At 42.2% G+C, this 26,235-nt stretch overlaps 1 protein-coding gene across 4 annotated transcripts in view; it reads left to right on the top strand.

The window, feature by feature from the left end:
* The window catches only part of Tnpo1 (transportin 1), an 82,920-nt gene that overhangs the window by 19,870 nt on the left and 36,815 nt on the right, over positions 1–26,235 (top strand). For 3 of the 4 annotated variants that reach the window (XM_036206823.1, XM_036206824.1, XM_036206825.1), the window contains exons 2-6: positions 9,464–9,577; positions 11,724–11,799; positions 16,586–16,735; positions 21,733–21,839; positions 25,031–25,164. In XM_036206823.1, the coding sequence (XP_036062716.1) occupies positions 9,464–9,577; positions 11,724–11,799; positions 16,586–16,735; positions 21,733–21,839; positions 25,031–25,164 (581 nt within the window). Of the gene's footprint in view, positions 1–9,255; positions 9,345–9,463; positions 9,578–11,723; positions 11,800–16,585; positions 16,736–21,732; positions 21,840–25,030; positions 25,165–26,235 lie in introns of those variants that run through there. The other variant, XM_036206826.1, reaches the window with a different exon arrangement.

Genomic DNA, 26,235 nt, shown 5'->3' with positions numbered 1-26,235 from the left:
AGACTTTAAAAGAGCTTTTCCCTTAACTCCATGTCCCAGGGTCCATGTCCTGTGTCCCATTACAGTAAACAGTGCCACTAATTCTGTTTAGAGAAGCAGCCCTGTGATGTCGCCATGGAGGAGCACCAGTACACCCCAGTGACAGGTACTGCAGTGCTGGGGGCCAGGAACCCACATTTTCCGTCTGGTGTTACTCACAGGATGGACTGCCAATCAAGGGCCGTCATTTTGACTTTGGTTGGTTTTACTTGAAATTTATTAGAAATAAGTACTTTTGTTCTTCCACCAAAACTGAACTCTTCTAGGTTTCCTTTTCTGCCATTGGGCCTAAGTGCAGTTCCTTACCCAGTCTGTCACCATTAAATGACAAAGCCTCTGGTATGTCTGCACTATAAAGTACAAAGTATTCCTTAAGATTTAGTCTCTCCCTTTTCCTCTCCCTCCCACCTTCCTCCCTCTCTCTTTCCCTCCCTTCGTGTGTGTGTGTGTGTGTGTGTGTGTGTGTGTGTGTGTGTGTGTGTCCGTCCATCCGTCCCACATGCATGCACAAAGGTTTAGGTGCTTGGGAGGCCAGAAGTCATCGGATCCTCCTGAGCTGGAGTCACAGGTGGTTGTAAGCCACCTGATGTTGGTCCTGGGAGTGGAATTGAGGTCCTCTGCAAGAACAGCGCTGTTAACCACCGAGCCATCTCCCAGTTCTGTGGTACAAATTCTTCAGTAACTTTGAACAGTATGCTCTTAAGTTTTGGTTTCATCAGCCTTCTGACAGCTAGGTTTCCATATTAACCAATTAAATCTGCAGCTATTCCTTTCTTCTGTTTTTTGTCATTTTAGTTCAGAAATTGCTCACTAGAGTAAGAAGCACTGAGCATTTCCAGAGGTAGACACACTGAGTTCGACTGCTTCTCATCCAGTTGCAAGTCTCTAGTGATTAGAATTTGTGGTTGGAGTTCAGAAACCACTAGCTTAAGTTGCTCAAAGATACATGGAGACGGAGACCCACTCTGATGGTTAACTTTGTCAGAGAACTCAACAAGGAACTGCTGCTTTTTGCAAATGACAAGTATTACCAAAAGTTAATATATATTAATATATTAACAAAAGTTAAATATAAAGAGACACCAGTTCCATCAGCCTTTTGTTTTGATTAAAGATTAAAAGGTTAAACTCTAAAAAATGAGGCCGATGAAATAGCTCTGTTGGTAAAGTGCCTTGTTTTACAAACATAAAGACGTGTTTGATCTCCAACACCCAGATTAAACACACACACACTCACACACGCACGCACACATGTATGTGTGCAAACGGGCAAAAAGCCAGGCATAGTGTTGCATGCTAACAATCCCGGTGCTGGGGAGGTGGAGTGAGCCCCAGGTGGCCGGCCTTCCTAGTCTAGTTGGTGACAGACCTTGTCTCCTAAAGTGGACAGACATGTCTTCCTTCACACACAGAGTGCCACCTTCCCCTAAAGGAGCTCTAGAGAAAAGGTACAGTCCACAGACTGAGGGTAGCCTCAGGAGGGCTGCCGAGTTCTTGGTGATACATAGGATGGGAAAGTGTCCCCACGGTCAAGTTCTGACTAGTCACGTGTGGAGTGCCAAAGGGAACAGGGTAGGGTGTGTGCTGGCCCTGGTCAGGCAGACCTTGGAATCCTGGCTTTTTGTTTATACTGTCTGTGGCTGGACACACTGCTTTGGTTCCTTTGCGTCCCTTCCTCCTCTGGAAAGTAGAGATAATAATAGTATATATGCATGGAATTAAACTCATTTAAACAGCAGTATAAAGCCTGGCACGTGGATTACTGTTATTACTCAGCTCTGTACAGACTTGGGGATCATAATTTGGTGTTGAGTAACTCCCTCTGTCCCATATAAGTTAACAGGCTGCATAGCCTCTCCCAACTTCTGCCCTGTCTCATCACACTGTGGTGAATGTGAATAAGCGGAAGTCTGAGAAGAGCTTAGAGATGGGATTGGATGTGGAGGTCAGGCTTTTCTCCCTTATCACTCAGTCACTGAGACACACACCTTTTAATGTTGGTGACATATCTAATGGTCAAAGGTCTCCTGCATGCTAAGAATACACTTATTTAAAGTTCTCTCTGTTCTGCCTATCTGCCAGCGCTTTGGCACCAATAAGTTTGTACTGCTGGAAAATTAAGATTTTAACTTCTTAGCGTGTTTCTTCCAAGTGGCTAATTGAACCACTTATCCTAAGCAGTCAACCAGTCAAGAATATTTTAAAACTCAAGTGTCGGGGTTGGGGATTTAGCTCAATGGTAGAGTGCTTGCCTAGCAAGCACAAGGCCCTGGGTTCGATCCTTAGCTCCACAAAAAACAAAAAAACTCATGTGTCTAATACCATGTTAAATAGACTGTCTTGCTGGGGATTTAGCTCAGTGGTAGAGTGCTTGCCTAGCATGCTTGAAGCCCCAGGCTCAGCCCTCCCCCACCAAGGCTCTCTTTGCTGCTTTCCAGTCTGATTGAGCTCAGTGCCTGAACTAGGTTAGATTTAAGTCTTAGCTTGGTTTCACCCTCCCCCTTCATCCAGTGGATATTCTTTTTCCGTCCCATGGATGTCTGTTTCTCCCGCCCCTGCTCATCATAGCATCCCCCTACCCTCCAGGGAAAAACCAAAGTAAGACATTACCATGGGAGTCTATGTCTTCAGTTTTTATTCCGCAAATGAGTCAGCACAACAACTCTTAAGCTCTGCTTTGATTTACATGCTTTTTAATGAAAGTAATACATGGTATGTATGTACAAGGGGACTTAGTGAAGATTTAGATCTAGAACATTTTTAACTCAGTGATGTCAAAATATCTCTTATACTGATTTTTCAGGTCTGTTAGGATTTTTACAGTAGTAAAGAATGGCTTTACTCTTACCTCACACAGAGGTATCCAGTATATTATTTTGTGGTTATGTGTGTTTGACAGTTACTTTCCCAATTCACAGATTGATATTTCTGTTGGAAAGGCAACATACCAGGACCTGGACCCTGATTTGATACTAGAGTCCATTCGTGGGTGGTCTTTGTTTAATGTTTGGAGACGGGTTTGAACTTGTGACCTCCTCCCTCTCCTCAGAACTGGGGTTATAGCACCACCACTCTAGTTTGGGTTGAGTCATAGCCTTACCATCTCCTTGCTGAGTAACCATAGGCAAGTGACTTCCCTGTGAGTCAATTTGCTTATCCATTGCATTTGGTTACTATCAATACTGTGTAGTGGAGTTGTGAAATTTAATTAGTTATCATATGGAAGCACTTAGAAGACTGGTTGGCTCTAAAAAAAAATGTTAGCTGCCACTGTTACTGACGCAGTACCCTATTGGGTTTTTGATAGGCTGGCTTTGAACTCACTTGGTGCAGGCTCTGCCTCTGCCTTCTGAGTGCTGGGAATAAAGACGAGTACCACCATGACCCACCTGTATAGAAAGAACAGTATTTAAGTCTTCTACAGTTTTTTAGTGGAACATGACTACCTTTCTCTGACACTGGAACTCTAGATGAAGTCTGGACAGTTAGGTTTCCTATGGCTTCTCCTGCTGTCACTGTAGCCTGAGAGGTTTGCAAAATCCCTGTAAACATTAGCCGAACATCGAGGAAGTCTAGAGCAGAAGTTGGGCATCGTCTTGGTAGGAGGACCTTTACGTGAGTGTGCCTTTCATCCCCCTTCACAACGAGTCTACAAGCCATGGGTCCTTAAAGGCGCCCCTGCCCCATAAATGCACACCCAGTCTCCACCTTCCTCACATTCACCTTTGCTCTTGGTCTGTGGGATCTGAAGTGAAAAAATCAGTTCCTGGAGCGAGTTCTTTCCTGACCTCACAACTGGATTAGTATTCTGCTGTCTTAGTCTCTTACCCTTACCTTGCTGTAGACTTTCTCCACTGAGGGGATGCTGCTGAATGGGAATCATGACTGAGAGATACCCTACTCTTCATTTATGGGTAAGACAGAGTGGTGTTGGATGTTCACTGGGAAGAACTGTCCTAAGCCATCCTGCATGATTGTGAATGCTTTACTAGAACCTCTCATGGAGGTGAGACAGAAACGTGTTCACAGTTTTCAGAGACAATAGCCTTACTCTTATTTACATGTACACATGGAACTCTTGGTAAGGTTCTTATGTGTACACATATACACATACTTTTCTAAGAGTAAAAAACTGCAGTGTTGGAGTAGGCACACACGTTCCAGTAGACACACACACACACACACACACACACACACACACACACACTTTTCTAGGAGTAAAACTGCAGTATTCCATTAGGGTGATTATGCCTTGTTTCCTTTGGAAGGCTACCACTACCACACCTTATTTACCTTTGGGGAAGCCCTGTCACTGATGGCAACATGTATCACTTCATAGTGATGCAACTTGTAGGTGGGAACTTCTGACTGTTGGCAAATAGTTGTTTGCATTGTATTGAAATGGAGGAAGAGCTTTGAAGCGGAGGAGGGAAACGTTTCTCTCTTCCCTAGCAGAATGTATTTGCCTTTTTTCCTTACCACTCTTGAGTAGACATTTGTCCATCTCTTTCATTGAGAACTGTATTTTACTTACCTTTGAATCTCTAGTGCTTACCAAGCATGTGATAATTGCTCAACTTCATATTTATTCAGTTGAATGAATAGCAACACAGTAGTATTTAACAAACATTTGTTCACTCAGACTTTATGCACCACATGGGGCTTGGTGCCTGCAGAGGCCAGAAGAGGGCATTGGAGCCCGTGGGACTGGATTTACAAATGGTTTCGAACTGTCATGTGGGTGCTAGGATTCCATTCTTGTTCCTTTAGAAGAGCAGCCAGTGCTCTTAACCAGCCCTATTGGTTAAGTTTTTTTTTTTCTTTTTTCTTTTTTTTTCTTTTTTTGGGACTTTTTGAGACAGAGTCTCACTATGTAGCTCTGGCTGTCTTAGAACTCACTATATAGACCAGGCTGGCCTTGAACTCCCAGAGACCCATCTGCTTCTGCCTCCTGAATGCTGATTAAGGCATGCTATGCCCAGCTTTCTTTGTTTTTTAACGTGTGTTGGCGTTTTGCCTTCATGTATCAGTGCACCACCACATATGACTATTATCTGCGGAGGCCAGAAGACGTCAGATTTCTCCAGAACTGGAGGAACAGACATTTGGGAGCTGCTATGTGGGTGCTGGGAATGGAGTCTAGGTCTTTTGGAAGAGTAGCTGGTGCTCTTAACCACTGAACCATCTCTCCAGCCCCTTGGTTAACTCTTTTTTTGTTTGTTTGTTTGTTTTGTTTTTGTTTTTCGAGACAGGGTTTCTCTGTGTAGCTTTGAGCTTTTCCTGGAACTCATTTGGTAGACTAGGCTGGCCTCGAACTCACAGAGATCCTCTGCCTCCCAAGTGCGGGGATAAAAGGCATGTGCCACCACCGCCGGCTTGGTTAACTCTTACAACTTACAACTACTTATTTTCAAGTTGTTCCTAGTCTGTGCTGAGCATCTATAATCTAATTGGAGTTGGTATATTCCCATTCAATGGTTGGGAAACTAAGGCTCCGAGGGAGTGATTGACTTGCCCAGGTTTTCACAGCATCTTAGTCTTCATCTCTCAAAAAATTGATTTGTTCATTTATGCTTTTTTGAGACAGAGTCTCACTATGAAGCCTTGACTGACCTGGAACTCAGATGCAAAGCAGGCTAACCTGCAAACTGCTTGCCTCTAGTTGGCTCTCCAAGAGCTGCCTTTGGGTTTTTTGTTTTTGTTCTTTGTTTTTTGTTTTGAGGTGAGGATTGAACCTGGGGCCTTGCGCTTGCTAGGCAAGCGCACTACCACTGAGCTAAATCCCCAGCCCTTGGGTTGGTATTTACTGTTGTATGTTACTTTTTTGAGACATTTAGGTGTGAGTCTTCAACTATGAAAAAAGTATGTCATCCAGTAGTTATTTAAATGTTAGAAGAAAATCTTTATTACTTTTGATCTTCTATTCAATTAACATAAATGTTCTTTAAATAATAAGTGGTTTCTACCTCATATAAAGCAGGTATGCTTGGTTATCTTGTTATCTGATTGACTGAAATGGCTCTGTCTACTCCGAGATATGATTTTGTCTAATTTGCGTTGCTAGGCAACTGAGGTGAGCTCAAAGATGGTGGTGGCAGCTGTTGCACAGTAATGAGGGTGGACTTAGTGCTGCTGCTAATCTGTGCGCGAAGAGCGGTCCAAGTGTACAGTGTACACATCTATAATTGCAGTATATGCTTTATTATGTTATGGCAGGTTCTAGTTAGGTAGCCCAGGCTGGCTTTGAACTCTTGATCCTTTTGACTAACCCTCCTGAGTGCTGAGATTATAGGCACATGCCACCATGCTTTGCTTTGCCACAGTTATTAAAAAGTGATAACAGAAGTTCAAAGTGACTGTTATAAATCAAATATTTTTGAGAGCCCTTTGTTATAGATAACTTTCACATGATATTGGAGATCACTTAACAGCGTTGTCTGGTCAAATTAGATATTAATTAGATTGGGAGGGGGGAGTGTGTTTCCCTGTGTAGTGCTGATTGTCCTGGAACTCCCTCAAATTAGGGTTTCTCTGTGTAGTTTTGGTGCCTTTCCTGGCTCTCACTCTGTAGAGTAGACCTGGCTCTCACTCTGTAGACCAGGCTGGCCTTGAACTCACAGATACACACCTGGTACTGCCTCCCGAGTGCTAGGATTAAAGACATGTGCCACCACCACTTGGCCAAATTATTCTTAATACTAAACTGTTTGGAAAAAAAATAAAGAGCCATGCATAATGGAGCACATCTTTGAGCCCATCACTCAGGCAGAGAGAGGTAGGCAATCTTTGAGCCAGCTTGATCTACATAGTGAGTTCCAGGACAGCCAGGCCTACATAGTGAGACCCTGACTCCAAATAAATAAATATCCTGTTTATTTGAATGAAGTGGTACTATTCTGACAATATAGTACATCTTTTGCGAACCACCTTTAGAATGGGTGTGATGACTGCTTTTCTGACTGGGCGACTATTAGCCCCTGGAGTTAGCTTTTTACTGAAGAGGCCTTGAGGGAATAAGTGGGCTATTTCATCAGGTGTTAACTACATGCATTGGCCTGGAATGATGATTGGTGCCATTTTATATATGAAAGGTGGTAGAGTTAGTACTAGTGTAGCATGGAATATTATCTAACAAAGAAGTTATTTTTTTCTCGTTGTGATACATTTTCTGATAGGAGCAATATAAAGAAGCTAAGTTGATTTGGTGGAGATAGTCTATTATGGCAGAAAGCCATCCATCATGGTGGGCAAGCATGGCGTCCTGTTGCTCCATAGACTAGGAATGTTCAAAGGAACAGGAAGCAGAGACCAAAAAGGAGTCTAGAGGTGGGCATAAAACCTTTATGGCCTCCCCCCCACCACCACCCATTTCCAGAGAAGTGGTGCCTCCTAAAGACTTCCAGCACACCTTTAATCCCAGCACTCGGAAGGCAGAGCCAGGAGGATCTCTTGAGTTCGAGGCCAGCCTGGGCTACCAAATGAGTTCCAGGAAAGGCGCAAAGCTACACAGAGAAACCCTGTCTCAAAAAAAAAGACTTCCAGCGCATCCCTCAATAGTATACCATCTGAAATCAAGGGTTCAGACATGGGAGCCTGGGGCCATGTCCTATTCCAGCCATAACATCGTATGTAACTGAGACTAAAAGATCAGTGGAAAAATAGATCAAATTTAGTATCATTATCTAAGAGGTAAGCTTGGTGGTGGGAAGAATCAACTTTACTTGTGTGGCCATGTTATTTTAGTATAATGTAGTTCTTGCAATTTAATAAAAGATTTTGAAGTTAGAAAAAAAGCATAATTTATGATAGAAATTATACTAGGGCTTATTGTGCTAACCAGTATGAGAGACCTCCATCTTGACTGGGTATGTAGGTGTGTTCACTTGTAGAAGTCCATCTGGTTATATGCTTACAATTTGTACAGTTTTGTGACTTTCAATTAAAAATTTAAGAAATAACAGCACAGCAATATAATGGAACACTATTTGTTTTCAAATATTTTCTTAAGTTATGTAATATTAAAAGCCAGGGAAGAAATGAGAATTCCTGCTATTACATAATGTAAATGTAAGACATTACAGTATCAACAGCTACTCGGAAAAGTGGAACACAAACCTTACTATAGCAGTGTTTGTTCTGGCCGGACGAGGGGTGTGGGGTGGGGTAGTTGTTTGGGGCATTTGTTGTTGCTGGTCCTCTGGAAGAGCAATTGATCTTGTTTAGGAGCCAATGGAAGATGTTGAGCAATGTCATGTTACAGATAAGAAACACAAAACAGTAAAGGAGAGAAGGGGAAAACATTTTTAAAAATGAAGGAGAGGACAAGGTCAGTTAGAAGATTGTATGTAGTACTATCAGGGGAAAAAATTAACCCGCAAGGAAGTGGCTTTACCAACTAAAGTTGTTAAACCATTAATCTAGTAGTAGAGTGGTTAGAATCCTCCTTCACCAAGCCTCTCGTAGGTTTGCTTATTAAAATAATTCAGTTAATGCTTCAGTTTTATTGGTTTTGTTCAAGAATTTAATTTTAATGAAACTATACCATTGATGCAGTAGCCTCAGTTTGCTGTAGCAGATGCAGCTCACACTGTGATTCCAGGTCTCCACCGATTAACCTTTGCAGTAATGTGCTCAGCTTTAGTGAGGGCAAATAGTACACCTCACTAGGTTTTAGAATTAAACACTGCCCCATTGTAAACTACATGATTTTTCTTGTTTTCCCCTCTTCCCACAGCCCTTTCTGGAAGGCAGTTATTTTGTGATGGAATTTATTTCACTTGCTGAGTTCCTAAGTTGAGGATTATGAAAGGATGCATGTTTTCCATTGACGTTCTTCAAAGGTTGCATTTAATGTTTTTGAGGTGTGGTTATGATTGCAAAGCGCCTTTAATATTTTATTTGAACGACTAATATAGCTTTTTATATTAAGCTGAAGTGCAAGTGCTTTTCTTTTCACTATTGAGCTGTCGGGGGAGTTACCGGCGTCTCCCCCAGTCCAGTCGCTTTCTTTATTCCACCACGCTTATTTAAAATAATGAGCCGGGTCCGGTTTCTACCGGCGCTTCTTTCGCAAGGCTGGCTTTTGAGTAGCCTTCCGTGTAACGAGCCTGGCTGAATGAGTTGGGCTGGACTGAGAGCGCTCCGTGGCACTAGGACCCAGGGGGCTCCCGTGAGCGGATCTTAGGGCCAGATTGCAAATTCGCGGTGACTCAGTCTGGTCGGCTCCTGGCGCTCGAGGCGGCCGCGGCGGCACAGGCACAGCGGACGTTGGCGCGGAGCTGCGGAGCGGTCCGGCCGGGCTTCGGGTCCGAGCCTCGGTTGGGGCCGGGGCTGGGCGGCGGCGGGCGGGTGCGCGGACGCGCGGCGGGCCTGTGCGCGGGACTAACATCTGCTCGTCTCTTCCTGTGTCTGGCTTTATTTGCAGCAAACCAAGATGGAGTATGAGTGGAAACCCGACGAGCAAGGGCTTCAGCAGATCCTGCAGCTGCTCAAGGAGTCCCAGTCTCCAGACACCACCATCCAGAGGACCGTGCAACAAGTATCCTTGCCGCCGTGCGGGGCCTCGCGCCGCCGCCCCGCCCGCCCGCCCGCGGCCCCCGCCCGGCCTCGCGCACGCGGCCGTAGCCCGCCAGGCCCGCCGCCGCCGCCGCCGCGTGGGGCTCGGCCGCCGCTTCCGGGCCGCCGCCGGGGAAGCCACACGTGCCGGGCCGCCACGTCCCCGCCGCCGAGCGGGAGCGGCCGGGCCCACACAATGCCCGGCGGGGCGGGGGCGCCGGGCCTGCGCGGGGCTGAGCGGCGCGGCGCGGCCGGGGGTGGAGCTGGCGCGGGGTTTGAACTGTCGGGAGGGCCGCGGCTTCCTCCAGCCGCGCCTGAAAGCCTGGCGGCTCGGGAGTGCTCCCGTTAACACCTGTTGCAGGCTCCCTGGCGCTCCAGTGAGGTTTGCGGGGTAAAGCTTTGGCCCAAGGCTGGACTGCAGTTTTCCCCAGGGGTTACTGGGTGCTGAGTGCCGGTGTAGCGGCACTGTTGCCACAGTTGGAGAGAGAAAGATAGTGAGTGCATTTGCAGGATACACAGGTGTGCACGGGTGAAGAGCTCCTGCAGGCTCCAGAAAGAATGAACTCCCAGATCTCAACCACTTAACCCCTGTTAAGCCCAAGCAAGTTAATTCTTTAAGAACTTAAGTCTCCAATGTTCGCAGCAAATTCTCCTGTTACTGTTTTCAGTAAGCAGCAAAATCACCCAATAGGGAATTTAGTAAATAAGCTCCTGGTGTTTGAGCTTATTTCATTTTAAAACGCCATAGAGATGAAGATACTAGAGGATTTATTTCAAAGAAGTAATGCGTTGCTGTAACCTCAGCCTTCCAGTAGAATACTGCATATGACACTGCCTGATTAAAAATGGATGGCATGGTGACTTAGCTCTACTTGGATTGTTTAAAAGACATTTTGTTTGAATACCCTTGAGACTAGGAAAAATAGTAGTTTGGAGTATAGTGGAGCTTTTATCTGAACCATGCTGTAGATTAAGTCTTAATGTGTGTTATCATTAGAAGTTGAAAAATGTCAGTATTGTTACACAAAATAATTGGTTTCTAAAATTAGCCAAGTCCAGATTTGCCTTGTGATTTCTGTAGCACCAAGTATTTTAATTTCTTGTTTTAAATACCTATTGTATACCAAGTGTGGTGCTTGGACCAGTCCAGTAGTCAATGTACAGGTTATGTTGTATATTCAGAGCATATTATGTTCTCTGAGTAAGAACAAATTAATCAAGCATGGTCCTGCCACCCCTGTAACCCCAGCACTTGGGAGATTGAAGGGATTTTAGAGTGCTAGCGGCCTGAATAGTCCTTGTTTGGACTTTTCTTGAAGAAAATAGTTAGATTTTGGAGTTTCACTAAGGTATATTTTGCTAGAATTTACATCCTGACCCTAGGCATTTTGAGGCCATTTCTGATGTGTAAAAAGCTTATTTAGTGTACTAGTGTATTGAATGATTGAGATTTCTGTGGTGAAAACACTTTAGTCTCTTGGTGCAGTAGAACACTGTAGGCAAGCACATACGTCCCTGTCACCTGCCGGTTTGTGTCCTTACCTGTCATCTTGGGATGGAAGAGAATTGATTTGACTGACTTTGTATCTGGCAAAGAATTGGTGTGGAGACATGGGCATAAATGGCATTTGGTCCTTTTTAAATTCTAAAGAACTAATGAGTAGGAAAAAAAGAAAAAAAGAAAAGAAAAATCTTGCTAATTTCCTCAAAAGCTCCTGAGCTCAAAAAGCTTGTTTTCATTTTTTAGGATGTTTTCTTTCTTTTCTTTTCTTTTCTTTTTTTTTTTTGTGCTTGAGTACTTATTAGGTTAGGATGTTTTAAAGTTATCAACTCTGTTTTTGAAAATGCATTGATTCGTTGGGCATTCATGAGCTTACCTCCTATGTCTCATTGAATATACTTGATGCAGTGTTTATTTTAGGTGTAAGGAACTCAAAGGTTTTGTTTTTTTAACAAGTACTAGTGTGTTGTAAATACCATCAAGTTTGATTTAATAAGCAAATATTACTCTTAGAAAAAGTGGAAGCCTAAAAATACTGTAGAAAGGATTCTTGATTATTAGATTTAAAAATGCTTAATTTCTTTCTTAGATTATACAGAGAAGTTTCCTTAACTACTGTTTGTTCTAGAAACTGGAACAACTCAATCAATATCCCGATTTTAACAACTACTTGATTTTCGTTCTTACAAAATTAAAATCTGAAGGTAAGTAGAGCTTGTGTAGCTAATTAACTAAAAGCATCTTTTATCACTATTAAGATCTACATACTGTGAATCATTAATTATAGAGGATTTCATTTTGCCATCCATTGATGGATGTCAGATGTCCCGCCCAGAGTTACTAACACTCCAATACTTAGATGGGTAGTAAGCACGCTCCTTTTGATTGGGTACTGATAAGTCCCTTCATTCTTTGCAGTTGGGAAATGTATTGCACAGTCTGTCTGGGTGTTTTGTGTCAGTGTTTGTATATGAGTATAACAAAGATTGCCTTTTAATAAATAGTACGCAGATTGAATGTAGGGTTTGATAATTACCTGACTATATGTGTACGTTCATTACAGAAAAAACCCTGAAAAGCCATATAGCCAAAATGAAAACACTTTTCTAACTTATGATTATATACTTTTTTAAAGTTATTAACAAATGCAGTCATTAACTATTACAGTTTTCCTTTTAAGTTATTCCTACAGTACTTCAAAACTCACTAGTCTGCTTTTTAAATGACATGGTCTTTGACTGTTCCTAATACATGTCATATGTCCTTCTGGACTTCATTACACAAGTTACTTGTTAGCACCGCTTCTTTGCCAGACAATTTCCAGGCCGTGGGAAATAAATACGAATCAAACATAGTGATCATTGCCCTCACTGAGCTCATATTATAGTGAGGCGTGTTCTTTATAACTTTGAGTGTTGAACGTCCCTTCCTGGAACACTACACACACTTAGATAAGTATTGACAGTTTTCTGGCCTCTAAATGAGAGCACTATCCCTTGTTTGGCAATGGGTGTTTCAGAAGCCATAGTCAAAACAGTGCTTGGGGTTGTAAAGTAAGCTGTTGGACTCTGACACTAAGGCAGTTAGCCCGTCTTCCTTCCTTCAGCTGGAAATGCCTGGTCATCCAAATCCTATAAGATCTCAGCTCCGGTTTCTAGCATGTTACAGAAGTAAAGATCTGAAAATTCACCCGCACTCTAGTGATTCTTCTGATTTGTTCTCAGATTTATTTCCTTGTTACTTTTGTGGCTTTTGTGATTGAGGGACCTAGTAAAAAATTTAAGACTGGGGTTGGGGATTTAGCTCAGTGTTAGAGCACTTGCCTAGCAAGCACAAGGCCCTGGGTTCAGTCCTTAGCTCTGTGGGAAATAATTTAAAACTAAATCTAGATTTTTTTTAAACTAGAAATTGCTTTAGTTAATTTTTAAAATCAGTGGTTACTATTCTGTTTTGGTAAATACTCAGGAATATACTTTTTTTCTTAGTATAGAAAAATCAGTTTGTGATCAATAACCGCTTGGCTACAGGTGAGAGGTGTAGTTCATTTGTAAAGCAACAACCCTCACCCCAACCCTTCTTAGTGCATGTTTCTCTGTGTAGCCTTGGCTGTCCTGGAACTCTCTGTGTAGACCAGGCTGGCCTCGAACTCAGAGATTCATCGGCCTCTGCCTCCTAAGTCCTGGGATTAAAGATGTGCTCCACCGTGCCTGGCTAAACCACACTTTTTGTTGTTGTTGTTGTTGTTGTTGTTGTTGTTGTTGTTGTTTTTTGAGACAGGGTTTCTCTGTGCAGCTTTGCACCTTTCCTGGAACTCACTTTGTAGACCATGCTGGCCTCGAACTCACAAAGATCCGCCTGGCTCTGCCTCCTGAGTGCTGGGATTAAAGGCGTGTGCTGCTGCTGCCGCCACCGCCGCCACCACCCCCCCCCCCCCCAGCCTGCAAAGATACTTTTAAGAAAATACATAATTCAAATAACGGGAAGAAATTAAATTTTAGAGACAGCTAACTCCCCATCCCAACACACACACACACACACACACACACACACACACACACATACACACACACCCCTATTAAAATTATAAACCCACAAGATACTTTTTTTTTTTTAATCTAAAGTTTATTTTGGCTATTTCTTAGGCACTTTCTTCAGGGGAAATAGTGGGAGTTTTGTATTTGTGTAAAGAACGCTTTTATGTTTCTTATGCCACTGATAAATTTATCTCCCTTCAGCCCAGAAGAATGCTATACCTACGTTTTCTAAGAAAGCCAACTAGCCTCTATTGGCATTATGGCCATCCACTTTGGAGAAGGAACATGACTTTGTCTTTCAATGAAAGGCTTAACTCTTTAAAAGATCTAACTTTTTGCCGGGCAGTGGTGACGCACGCCTGTAATCCCAGCACTCAGGAGGCAGAGGCAGGTGGATCTCTTGAGTTCAAGGCCAGCCTGGTCTACAGAGCTAGTCCAGGACAGGCTCCAAAAGCTACAGAGAGACCCTGTCTCGAAAAACCAAAAAAAAATCTATTTTTACATATAGAGTGCTTTGCCTGCGTGTATGTATGTAGGTAGACCACATGGATGCAGTGCTTGTAGAGATCAGAATCCCCTGAAACTATAGTAAAAGATGGTTGTGAGCCCCATGTGGGTGCTGGGAAAGGAGCCCAGGTCCCCTTAAGGAGCAGCAAGTGCTCTTAACTGCCATCTCTCCTGCTCCATATTTAGTAATTTCGTTATTGAATCATTAAATATGATTTTTGTTTGTTGGGCTTTTTTTTTTTTTTTTTTTAAATTATTTATTGTAGAGGCAGGGTCTCACTCTGTAGTCCTGGCCAGCCTGGAACTCACTGTGTAGATCAGGCTGGCCTTAGACTTAGAAGAGGTGCCTCTGACTCCATGGTGTTGGGGTTACAGGCATCCGTTACCTGACCTGAGTAAGATGTTTAGTTTAGGTTCAGATGAGGCCTCGGAGATGAGCTGGTCTATTTCTTTACTTTACAGATGAGCAAGTCAAGGCCTGATGGTGTAAAGTCCTATTTTAAAGGGTTGGAAGCAATTCATTGGTAGCTTTTTAAATAGACTTTGGACCCAGGAAGTATACTTTAAGTGGTTTTGTCTTGTGGTTCATTAAAACTCCATCTTGTCATATTTAATGTCAAAAACAATATATTTCCTATGAGTAAATAGATACCACTTAAAGTAATTATTACTAAGTGATTCAGCTGTGGTATTTGCTTGAGAAAGTTAGATATCTGTTCATTTATTCCATATACCTTTTCTTTTAAAACTAGACCTAACTCCAGACAAAGATGGTCTTCAATGAAGTTTTAAACTCAGAGTTTAGTGTTCTAAGTCACTCGCTGACCTGCATGTTAAGTGGAAATAGAAAGGGGTTTTGAGGTGTCGCTGGAATGCTCTTAGTTCATGCTGTGGTGACATGAATGGGGTGTTTCCCCAGGAACTGTGCTCTATTCCTGAAGATTTTCCCAGTCAGGATTTTGGAACAGTGAGTGACGGGTCCAACAGTTGAGCCACGGTAGTATTTTAATACGTGGGCTTTGTGTGTGTTTCTGGCTGGCTGTGTCACTGGGTGCTGTGATGTGTGGGTGCCCTCGATAGGTGCCTGGAGATGGACTTACAAGTGCTTGTGAGCCGCCCTATGTGGCAAGTGCTCTGAAGCCCTATCCAGCCGGGGTTGGGGAGGGTGGCGGGGAGAATGGTGCAGAGTGCTGAGAGCTAGGTGCTTTGGGGGTCACTTGGCTTTCCATTTAGTCATCCTGAGTGACTTTGTTTTGAGACAGGCTCCCTATTTAGCCCTGCTCTACTATCTAGACCAAGCTGACCCTGTCCCCCTACCTGTGCCTTCTGAGTGCTGGATTACAGGTGTGTTCCACCACATCTGACTGATAGTTTCAGTTGGTTGGTTTGTTTGTTTGGAGACAATGTTTCTCCAGCCCTGGCTGTCCTGGAATTTGCTTTGTAGACCAGGTTGGAAACTAGAGAGCCTGCTTCTGTTTCCAAGTGCTGGGATTAAAGGCGTGTACCACCACCACTACCAGGCTCGGATAATTTAAAATTCTGAGATAATAACTAGATAAAACAAAACCTGCCGGGCAGTGGTGGCGCATAGCTTTAATCCCAGCACTCGGGAGGCAGAGGCAGGTGGATCTCTGTGAGTTCGAGTCCAGCCTGGTCTACAGAGTGAGATCCAGGAAAGACACCAAAACTACACAGAGAAACCCTGTCTCAAAACAAAACCAAACCATTGGTTTGAAATAAAGGCATGTTTTATCATACTTTTTTGATTCAGGTTCTAATTTCTTAACTGTGTGTTGGGTTATTACTTACCTTGGGAGGGATTAAGAATTGAATATAGTAATGCTTATGCTAGTGTGGGTGCATGTAAGCTTTTAGAAGAGGTCAGCTAGTCTGGGTCATCGGTTAGCACGAGCAGTCAAGGAAGAGAAGTATGAGCCTCGAATGGCTGAGCTGTCTCTCTACTCTACCTTGAATGTCTCTGAAAGCCTGCTTATTTTAAATGGAAGATTTTTGCTTTACTGTTTTCCCGCAAATAGAGAAAAAGCATAGCGATTGTGTTGTGTGAAAGAGATCCTATATATCTGCTTCCTCTCCCCTCCCCCACAGCACGGAAGGACTGTTGTGATTCTCGAGCGGTTTTCTTTCAGGGAGACATTTAGCGTTGTCTGAAACGTATTTCAGGTTGTCATGGCTGAATAGTGACATTGCAGAATGCCACTAAGCATCTAAACAGTGCCCTACTCCAAAGAGTCACTCTGAAACGTCAGTCGTGCCACAGTTGGGAAGCCCTGAACCATAAATTATAGAATTGGTGATTCTTGAAACCAACTATAACAGACTGGAATGTTGGAATCAATCCTTGAATATAAATGCTTTTAAAGTGATTGCTGTTGGTACATTTTGCAATAAGGATTCCTTTAGAACTCAGTACTGTTGCTGCTCCTTACAGATGAGCCCACAAGATCACTGAGCGGTCTGATCTTGAAGAACAATGTGAAAGCTCATTTCCAGAACTTCCCAAACGGTGTAACGGACTTTATCAAAAGTGAATGTCTAAATAATATTGGTGACTCCTCTCCTCTGATCAGAGCCACTGTTGGTAAGTTCTGTTACAGAAAGTTTGCATCCTTTTTGTGACTGGTTACTTTTAGGAATGGGGTGCTCTTTTTGCGGGAATTTTTGTTTATCCGTTTTAAATCCTTATGTCGTGTTCACCATTGCAGTCGAAGCTCTGCAACCCTGGGAAGCCAAGGCCAGTGGTGTTGGTGAATCAGTGGGTTAGAGTGGGGTGTCAGGACTGAAATTGGGACCGCTGCCTTTTCTCGAGGTTATGTACACTGACATTCCTTCTTGTCTGCAATGCCTTGGGTCATCTCTAGTTTCATAACAACAATCTTAAGAATGGGATTCTACAGTTTTACTACTTAACTCTAGGACTGGCCTTCTTTGTGTCTGCTCCAACAGCAGGGGTTGGTTTCTCTGCTTTTTAGGTCTTTTCAGTGTTCAGGTTGGTTTTAGGGATTGAAAACCCTTTTATGTAGTAGTAAATTGAAATAATTATAATAGCTGGCAGGAGTCACTTTGGGAGCTCACCGCTGACTGGTCAGTACACATGTCAGGGGCTCACCACAGAAATAGGCAGCTGCATGTACTTCATAGAAACCTCCACTGTCGGTGTGCTGTGTGTTTAAGAAGCTGGAAGGCTGTTGGTCGAGCAGGTTGTTTAAATGAAAGTCTGAAACAGACTCATTTAGTGTTTCTTTAGTGTTCCCTGTTCGCGGGGGAATCCTTAGTTATACAGTTTGTCTTTGAAGTTTGAGAAGTGCTGTTTGTGACTGTGAGGCGCTCTCTCTCATCGGTCATTTCCGTGTTAGAGAGTTCCATTATTCTGACTTCCAGTTTAAGGAGGAGGGGGCATTTGTAATTTGGGGGATATACTCAGGCTCCATAGGTCATTCTCATGTGCTCGTGTATTCTTAAGGCATCGCCAGCTCTTGGCAGTGGTTAAAAAGAGTGATGCATGCAGTGATTTCTGTGTAAAACCAGGGAAGGAAATCCACATACATGTAGTAAAATGGGATTTTAGAAGAAAAAGCAGGTTAGCTGGAAGGAAAGGGTAAGATCCAGAAATTGAGTGTGAGAGTGTTGGCTCCCTAAGCTGTGTATCATAACCCTGCCTTTAGTATGTAATCCAGACTGTAGAATTTGGTATACTAACCTTGGAGATTTGGAAGTACCGGGGCAGAAGAGTTGCCTTTCAGTGAGTGAGCCTGGATTTCCTTTGCCAACAGCTTTGGAAATTGTTTGGGACCCGGGTTTAGTTTAGGACTGATCCCCTGAGGTTCTAGGAATTGAACCCATGGCCTTAGATGCGATAGCCACACACTGTCCTGAGCCTTGTCAAGATTAGAATTAATTAAATATCTTTTGTTTTCTTATTTCAAAATAGAAATACTGTTGATGTCTGTAATCTGTATTTCTTGATATCATTTCATAAAGTATGTCTGGTTCTTGGGTTTTAGGTCTAGTTTTTATTATGTACTCTGATATTCGGATTATGAGAGACATCTGAAGTTTTTTGGTGCAACCAACAGTTTTTAGGCTAACTTCAGGTGAGACTGCAGTATGTTTCCAAGTGATGTCTAGAATATGGTAAAGTAATTAGGAGTTCAAAGGTGGGTGTGGATAGAATAGCTAAGGCAATGATTGGCATGTGTTAAAAGCAGAAATAGTAATGAGTGCGTTTAATTTAGTTCACTGTATTTCTTTACTTTTACAGGTTAAATATTCTTGGGGTTTTGGAATGTTGACATGTTTTGCCAGAATTCACATTGCTATGACACCTGAGTGTTCTGAGGCGGTCTCACTCTGCCTCTGCCTGGCATGGAACTAACTCACTAGATCTCCTTGTTTCTGCCCCCTGAATGCTGAGATTGAAGGCATGGACCACACCTGGCTAATAATTTTCAATAATTCAAAAATCTGAAACAGCCGGGCGGTGGTGGTGGGCGTCTTTAATCCCAGCACTCGGGAGGCAGAGGCAGGCGGATCTCTGTGAGTTCGAGGCCAGCCTGGGCTACAGAGTGGGAGCCAGAAAAGGCGCAAAGCAGCACAGAAACCCTGTCTCCAAAAGAAAAGAAAAAAAAAAATCTGAAACATTAACTACATAAAGCTATCAACTTGAAATAGGCAGATTGGCCGGTTAAATTATCTGCTTTGTGTTATTAATTAAAAATAAAAGACTAGTGGCTCTATAAGACCACAAAACAAAAACTTAAAAATATGCAGAGATCTACAGCTGCTCATGGTTCTGAGGATGAGAGATGGTTAAGTGCTCAGCCCAAATAAGACAGCTCTACCACCCTCTAAAAGTTCAGGAAACATCACAGAAGCGGGTAGGGAAAATGTAAGCACTGGAAGCTGGTGAGAAGGGCTTTGAAATGCCATCTTCTGGGCATAGATGGACATGGAATTCACCCGTCCTGGGGCTGCACTAGACTGGCCCTGTGAGCAGTTCGTCTTGGGTGGAGGAGGGAAGAGTTCATGGGGTCCTACTACCTGCTGGCTTCTGAAAGACTCTGGGAGAGGCGTAGTCCTTGTCCTTATTGGTGTGCACGCTGGTGAATCCACCAAGCTCCAGTGCATAATTTCAAAGGACGGATCGCAAAACAAAGGCCTGAATGTGGAGAAAGAATTGTAAGAAGAAAGAGGGTGTTGAGGAGAATGAGCAAAAAGAGGGTGGAGATGCCTGTAATAACTAGGGTATATGAATGGTGAAGAACAACTTTAATAAGAAGGAAAGAACCTTCCTCCACTCTCCTCCTGTTTCGCTGGAGAATAAAGGTGGCAGAACAGTAGGAGGGACTAGAAGAGAGAAGTTCCTGGGTGGAACACAATATTACAATCACTTAATTGTCAACTATCACGTGAAACATTGCCTAGAATTGGGATTTCTGTTTGTTTTCTCAAGTTTTTTTGCTTTAGGAAAATAAATACAAGCATGTTGTAAAACATCGGTTTCCAAGATATCTGGGGGAAATTTTTTTATTTCTTAAATTAGTTAATCTTAGTTCACGTGAGAAAAGATTTAAAGTACTTTTGGGAACATGTTTTGTAAGTAAAGGCATTTCTAAGAATTGAAGACCAGATACTCACTTATCACCTTGACAGAGAATTCTTGAGGTATGTATAATGGCATACTACATTATTAGTGTATAGGATTTTTATCTAGACAAGCATTTTATACCCTCAACTCTTGACATTTTAGGTTAGGTGGTTTTTGTGGTAGAGCTCTTCTGTGGACTGTAAGATGGTAGTTGGCATCTCCAGCTTCCCTTAGGACTCCATCGCTGTGAAACTCGCTGCTGTGCCCATCCAATCTAGCCACATTGCTCAATGACTGAGCCCCCTGAGGGCAAGGACCGTTTGCTGATCTTCGATCTTGTCACCCAATGCAGTATTAGTCCATGTTAAGAACTTAGTAAACATTTTTTTAATTAAAGATTTCCGATTATTAAAGTAAACTTGGAACTTTGGGCTTACATTTTAAAATTTATTTTGAGATGGGACTTGCCTTTATTCACCTCCTGAGCTGTAGTTGCAGGCGTGTGCCCACTGCACCCGAGTTGTAATTTCTTCTTCCTCTTCCTGTTTCTCTAAAGCATTTGCGAATCTTGTCAAGAAAACTTTTTTGGAAAGTACTTCATTTTAATGATTGAATCCATTAGATGAATGAATTGGTTATTCTGTAAAATAATACATGTCTTGTTTGTAATTTTACTATTCCAATGAATAGTTTATTTTTATATGTATACACACACACACACATAATTGTGGAAAAGTTTAACATTAATTCATAGAAATAACCTTATTAAGACCAAAGTATTCTTGTATTTGTTTTTTTTTTTTAATTTATTTATTCATTTATTATGTATACAGTATTCTGCCTACATGCATGCTTGCAGGCCAGAAGAAGGCATCAGATCTCATTACAGATGGTTGTGAGCCACCATGTGGTTGCTGGGAATTGAACTCAGGACCTCTGGAAGAACATTTAATGCTCTTAACCACTGAGCCATCTCTCTAGCCCTTTATTTATGTTTTATGTATGAGTGTTCTGCATGTATACCTGCATGTTGGAAGAGGACAGCATATCCTATTACAGATGGTTGTGAGCCACTATGTGGGTCCTGGGAATTGAACTCAGGACCTCTGGAAGAGCCTCCAATGCTCTTAACTTTGAGCCATCTCTCCAGCCCCCAAAGTATTCTTTTAAATTCTTAAGATTTGAATAAGTATTGTCAAACACTATTATGGTTATGGTTCTCATTTTTTGTTTTTGTGAGATAAGATCTCAGGTAGTCATTGACTACCTATCTGATCTTTCTGCCTCTGCTTCTTGAGTGTTGGGAGTTACAGGCATGTGACTCTACACCCAACTCTCATAGTTCTAAAAATACTGAAAATTATCTGTCACTTTTCAGTTTTTCAACCATTCTTGGTATTAGGATTTTTTTTTCTGGAGTAGATAGGATTATGGGACTGTATAATCTGGAGTTTGTCTGTCAGCATTCCTTAATGATTCCCTAGCAAATGTAATGTCATTCAGGTTGTAGGTTGTGTCTGTTGTGTCCATGTGGTTTCTCTGAAGTTTTGTTTGGTTTGTTCTTGTTTGGTTGGTTGGTTTTGGGGGAGACAGGTTTCTCTGTGTGGTCCTGGAAGACCTCTATAGATCACGCTGGCCTCAAACTGATAGATCACCTGCCTCTGTGCCCCAACTGCTGAGATGAAAGGTGTGCATCACTGAGCCTGGCTTGGCTTTGTGCTCTTGGGTCTTGTGCATCAGTCTTCCAAGTCTGGGATTATAGTTTGAATGACCACGGAGTCCCTGTGTTCTGTTATAGTTTAACTTTAGGAAAGAATAATTGACATGAACAAGAGCTTGGTACCTAATTGATTTTTGCCTAAAGGCCAACAAGAGTGATGTCTTTAAATGCAACTCTGATTGCAGTTTGGGTCTCTTGGTATATTGTGAAGTGTATATTTGCTCGTACTTCACATAGTATAGTAAGTTCCAAATGTGTGCTGTCTTTCTAGGTATTTTAATTACAACCATAGCCTCCAAGGGAGAACTGCAGAATTGGCCTGATCTCTTACCAAAACTCTGCAGCCTGCTGGATTCTGAGGATTACAACACCTGCGAGGTAACCCTGCTTGCTTCTTCAGTCTGTCTTTTCATACCACGTGTGAGCCTTCCGGAAGACACTTCTGAAATAGTAGACATCCTCAAAACTCAAAAGCCTAAAGTTAGCTTTGTATTTTGTATCGTTACTTTTTGCGGGTTTTTTTGTTTGTTTGTTTTTTGTGTTTTTGTTTTGTTTTGTTTTGTTTTTGAGACAGGGTTTCTCTGTGTAACAACAGTTCTGGCTGTCCTGAAACTCGCTTTGTAGACCAGGCTGGTCTTGAACTCACAGAGATCCTCCTGCCTCTGCCTCCCAAGTACTGGGATTAAAGCCTTGTGCCAGCACTGCCTGGCTGTTTGTTACCTTTCACTGGTTTTCTGGAAATAATATGACGAAAGTCTTCACTATGTTTCCTGCAAGGAAATGCTTTGTCTCTCTAAAGTTATTCTTAAATGTTACATGCATGTGATTAACAGCTATTTTCACATTTAATCCATTTTTAAATTTAAATTTTATTTTTTAATTTTATGGGTGGGAGTGTTTTTACCTTACTGGTAAGCCTCTCTCCTGCCCCTTGTTGATGTCTTACATATTTAAGGGTAAACCAAAGTTTACCAAAATACCAGACTGTAAATTGGTTTTAGTTTCTCTAAATGACATACAATGAAAGGCACAGACATCTTTATAGTTTTGTTGTGAGCTTAGCCTTTAACAGCCGAGCCTTCGCTCCAGCCTGGCACAAACATGTTTTAATCATACATTAATTCTAATCTCTTGATTTTATGTTTTCATTTCTTAGGTTTTGCTTTGTGTGTGTGTGTGTTGTTGTTGTTGTTGTTGTTGTTTTAGTTATTTATCTGTTGCCACTGGAAAAATCTGTGAAACTTATGTTTGGGGTAATGAAGAATATGTTTGGATTTGTATTTTGAGACAGTCTCATTGTGACCTCGAACTCCTCTGGTCCTCCTACCTCCCGAAGGCTGGGATTGCAGACATGAACTGTGTGCCCAGGTGCAATTCCTTCTTACAGTCTCTTAATGTTGATGAGCACTGTGATATTTGATTTATCAGCAAGCAGAATTTATTTCTGTATTTATTTGAGACAGAGTCTTACAGTATAGCTCTGGGTGGCCTAGAACTCCTAGAGATCCATCTACCTTTGCTTCTGAGTGACAAGATGAAAGCTGTGTACTGCCACATGGGCAGAAACCCATTTTAGATGCTTCATTCAACTTGACAGCCGCACGTCTTGGAGGTATAAATGAACAAGATGGCATCAGCTGGTTTTGTGACTAGCCTGGCCTGTGTCAAGTTGGGAGTGACCCTGGAGAGAAGAAAGGGGAACTTGAGAGAGTAGTCTCTTAAGTCACTCTTAAAAATGTACATCTCAGGCTAGGGAGATGGCTTAGAGATTAAGAGCACTAGCTGGTCTTCCAAAGGTCCTGAGTTCAATTCCCAGCACCCACATGGTGGCTCACAACCACCTGTAATGACATCTGGTGCCCTTTTCTGGCCTGCAGGGATACATGCAAACAGAACACGGTGTACATAATAAATAAATATATTTTTTTAAAAAAATGTACATCTCAGGGTGTGCTGCAACCCTGGGAACATGCTGACAGAGTGTAAACTATACCAATTGTAAAATTGTAAGATGATGTGCTAAAGATGTAGGCTTTCTACATCATCACACAATAATTCCTTAATGTTTATTCTTAATGAAAATTTGTTGTTTTGTTGTTTTGTCTTTTTAAAAATTTATTTTCTTGCCTGGCAATGGTAGTGGTGCATGCCTTTTAATCCCAGCACTTGGGAGACAGAAGCAGGTGGATCTCCCAAGGCCAGCCAGGGCTACACAGAAATCCCCCCCACCTCCAAAAAAAAATATTATTAGTCCTTATTATTTTGGTAGCCACTTAGTTGAAAAATTTATTGATTGCCACAACAGAAAACAAGTGTTTGACTTCAATCATTGGCTTTTAGAAATTCAACTTGTTTTCAAAACCTGAATATTCAAATATAGCTATTTTAACATAGCTAAAACCTATACTAGCTAATACATGTTAAATCTAAGATTGATTTTATTATTTTTTGATAAAATTTTAAGTTTGAATTTCAGAATTTAATTTTGAGACATTATGAATCCTAAGAAGAGCTAAAGAGCGTAAAAGACTGTCTTAGGCTTGTTGCTGTCAAGCAACACCACGGCCACGGCAGCTCTTAGAAAGGAAGACATCTAATTATCTGGCTTACAGCTCAGAGGTTCAGTCCATTGTCATCGTGGTGGGACATGGCAGTGTGCAGGTAGACCTGTGGTGCTGGAGCTGAGAGTGTTGCCACATGCTGGCAGCAGGAAGTGGACTGAGACACTGGATACTCAAAGCCCGCCCCCACAGTGACATACTTCCTCCAACAAGGCCACACCCACTCCATCAAGGCCCCTCCCTATGAGATTATGGGGCCAGTTACATTCAAGGCACCAAAGACTGTACCTTTTGTTAGCACGTTCACAAACCAAGCATACTGCAGCTGCGTATTAAGTTGTTGGTGGAAAGCAGAAGGAGTCATCAGTTGACCTCCTTAGTACGTTATAGTATGTGCAAGAACTCGGATTATCCTCTTGATAAGAAAAATGGTTCAGGGAAACAGTCAAGTTGAATCTCCTGTCCTGTTACTGTATTATGTTGTCAGGGTCCCAATACATGGTTTGCATATGATCGTTTTAAAAGTTATTGGTAAGATAGTGTTCAAAATGAATGCATGCATTTCTATGAGAATTTATTTTAGCATTTAATAAGATAATTTTAATATGGACTTAAAATTGTGGAATATTTCAGTAGAATTAGATATTTTAGATGCTATTTATTACATTCCAACTAGCCAAAAATATTTTCCAGTTTTTACTTACTTAATGCTAAGATTTAAATGTATCATTATGGTGATATTTTGGTGCTCTGAATCAATTTGTTTTAAAGTTTTATAAAGCATGTGGGCTAAGAACATAAATCGTCTAAATTAGTTAGTAGTCCACACATCTTTATTTTGCCTTGTTTTGCTTTGTTCCAGTCTTTCTTTGAGCTGGGGTCTTGCTGTCTCGTCTAGCCTGGTCTCAAACCAGTGGTCTTCCTGTCTCCGCCTCTCAAGTGCTGCCTCACTCACCTCCCCTCTGTAGTTTTCCCAGTGAATTCTAATATTACAAATGTCTTCCACAGGGAGCCTTCGGTGCCCTTCAGAAGATCTGTGAAGACTCCGCCGAGATTTTAGACAGTGATGTTTTAGATCGCCCTCTCAACATCATGATCCCCAAATTTTTACAGTTTTTCAAGCACAGTAGTCCCAAAATAAGGTGTGTACATAGCATGTTGGTGTATAAGCTGATGCAAGCCTGATAGACGGTTTAAGACAAATGTCATTGGGGAAATTGTTTTTTAAGTTTTCTGCCTTGTCGCATCCAAATACCTTCATTTGTAGCTGAATAATTACAACCCTTGCCGCCACGTTGACGAACCCATGTCCGTTGAGGTGAGCAGGGTTAGCTGATGTTCCTTGAACTTTCAACAAGATACCTTCCTCCTCCTCCTTACCTCCTCCTTTTTCTCGTTCAGTTCTGTCCTCTCCTTTCGCTTCTCATCCTGTCATGGGTAAACCAACTAGACTGTCATGAAAACCTGCTTTCATGCAGTTGTTGACTAGTGTTATTTTAAAGGTTTTATCTGATTATGGAGTCATGTAAGCACAGGCACCAGAACCTTTTCCTGGACCCTGAAATGACTTAGTAGGCCTCCATGGACGCTCCTGGGTTAGACTGCTACCCTTTCTTCAGCTCTGCCGCCGAAGTTCCTGAGATGAGCCTCCATGTAGAGCTCAAATACTATACAAGATGAATTAGCCTTGAGAAGGCTGATTGCCATCAGTTCCCCAGCAAATTAGAATTACAGTGTGTTAATGGACGTGTGTGTCGTCTCCTGTATTTTCCTGAGCTGTTGAACTTTCTTTGTGTGTGGTTGGTTGATTTTCCTAACTTGTTACTTTGGAAGATATTGCTGTTTCTGCTGTCAGTTCCTTTAGACTGTTGTTATTGTTGTTAATGCTTCCTCTTTTTTAAAAAAATATATTTTTTTATGTGGATTTGTGTTTTTGCCATGGGTGTCGGGGTCCCCTGAAACTGGAGTTTCAGACAGGTGTGAGCTGCCATGTGGGTGCTGGGAATTGAACTCAGGTCCTCCGGAAGAAGAGTCAACACTCTTAACCCCCGAGCCATCTCTGCAGCCCTTGTTAATGCTTCTTGTATTTCTGTAGAATAAATAGATGTGTTGGCATATAGGAATCACTGCCTAGAAATAGTTGGCTGCCCAAGGGTGAATAGACGTCAGTGCCACTGTAGCTATTAGTCGGGCCTCAGCATTCCATCCCACAG

This window comes from Onychomys torridus, chromosome 15, assembly GCF_903995425.1.
Source record: "Onychomys torridus chromosome 15, mOncTor1.1, whole genome shotgun sequence".
Lineage (NCBI taxonomy): Eukaryota > Metazoa > Chordata > Mammalia > Rodentia > Cricetidae > Onychomys > Onychomys torridus.
Note: the sequence above shows the minus strand (reverse complement) of the source record. Positions and strands in the feature narration are given on the sequence as shown.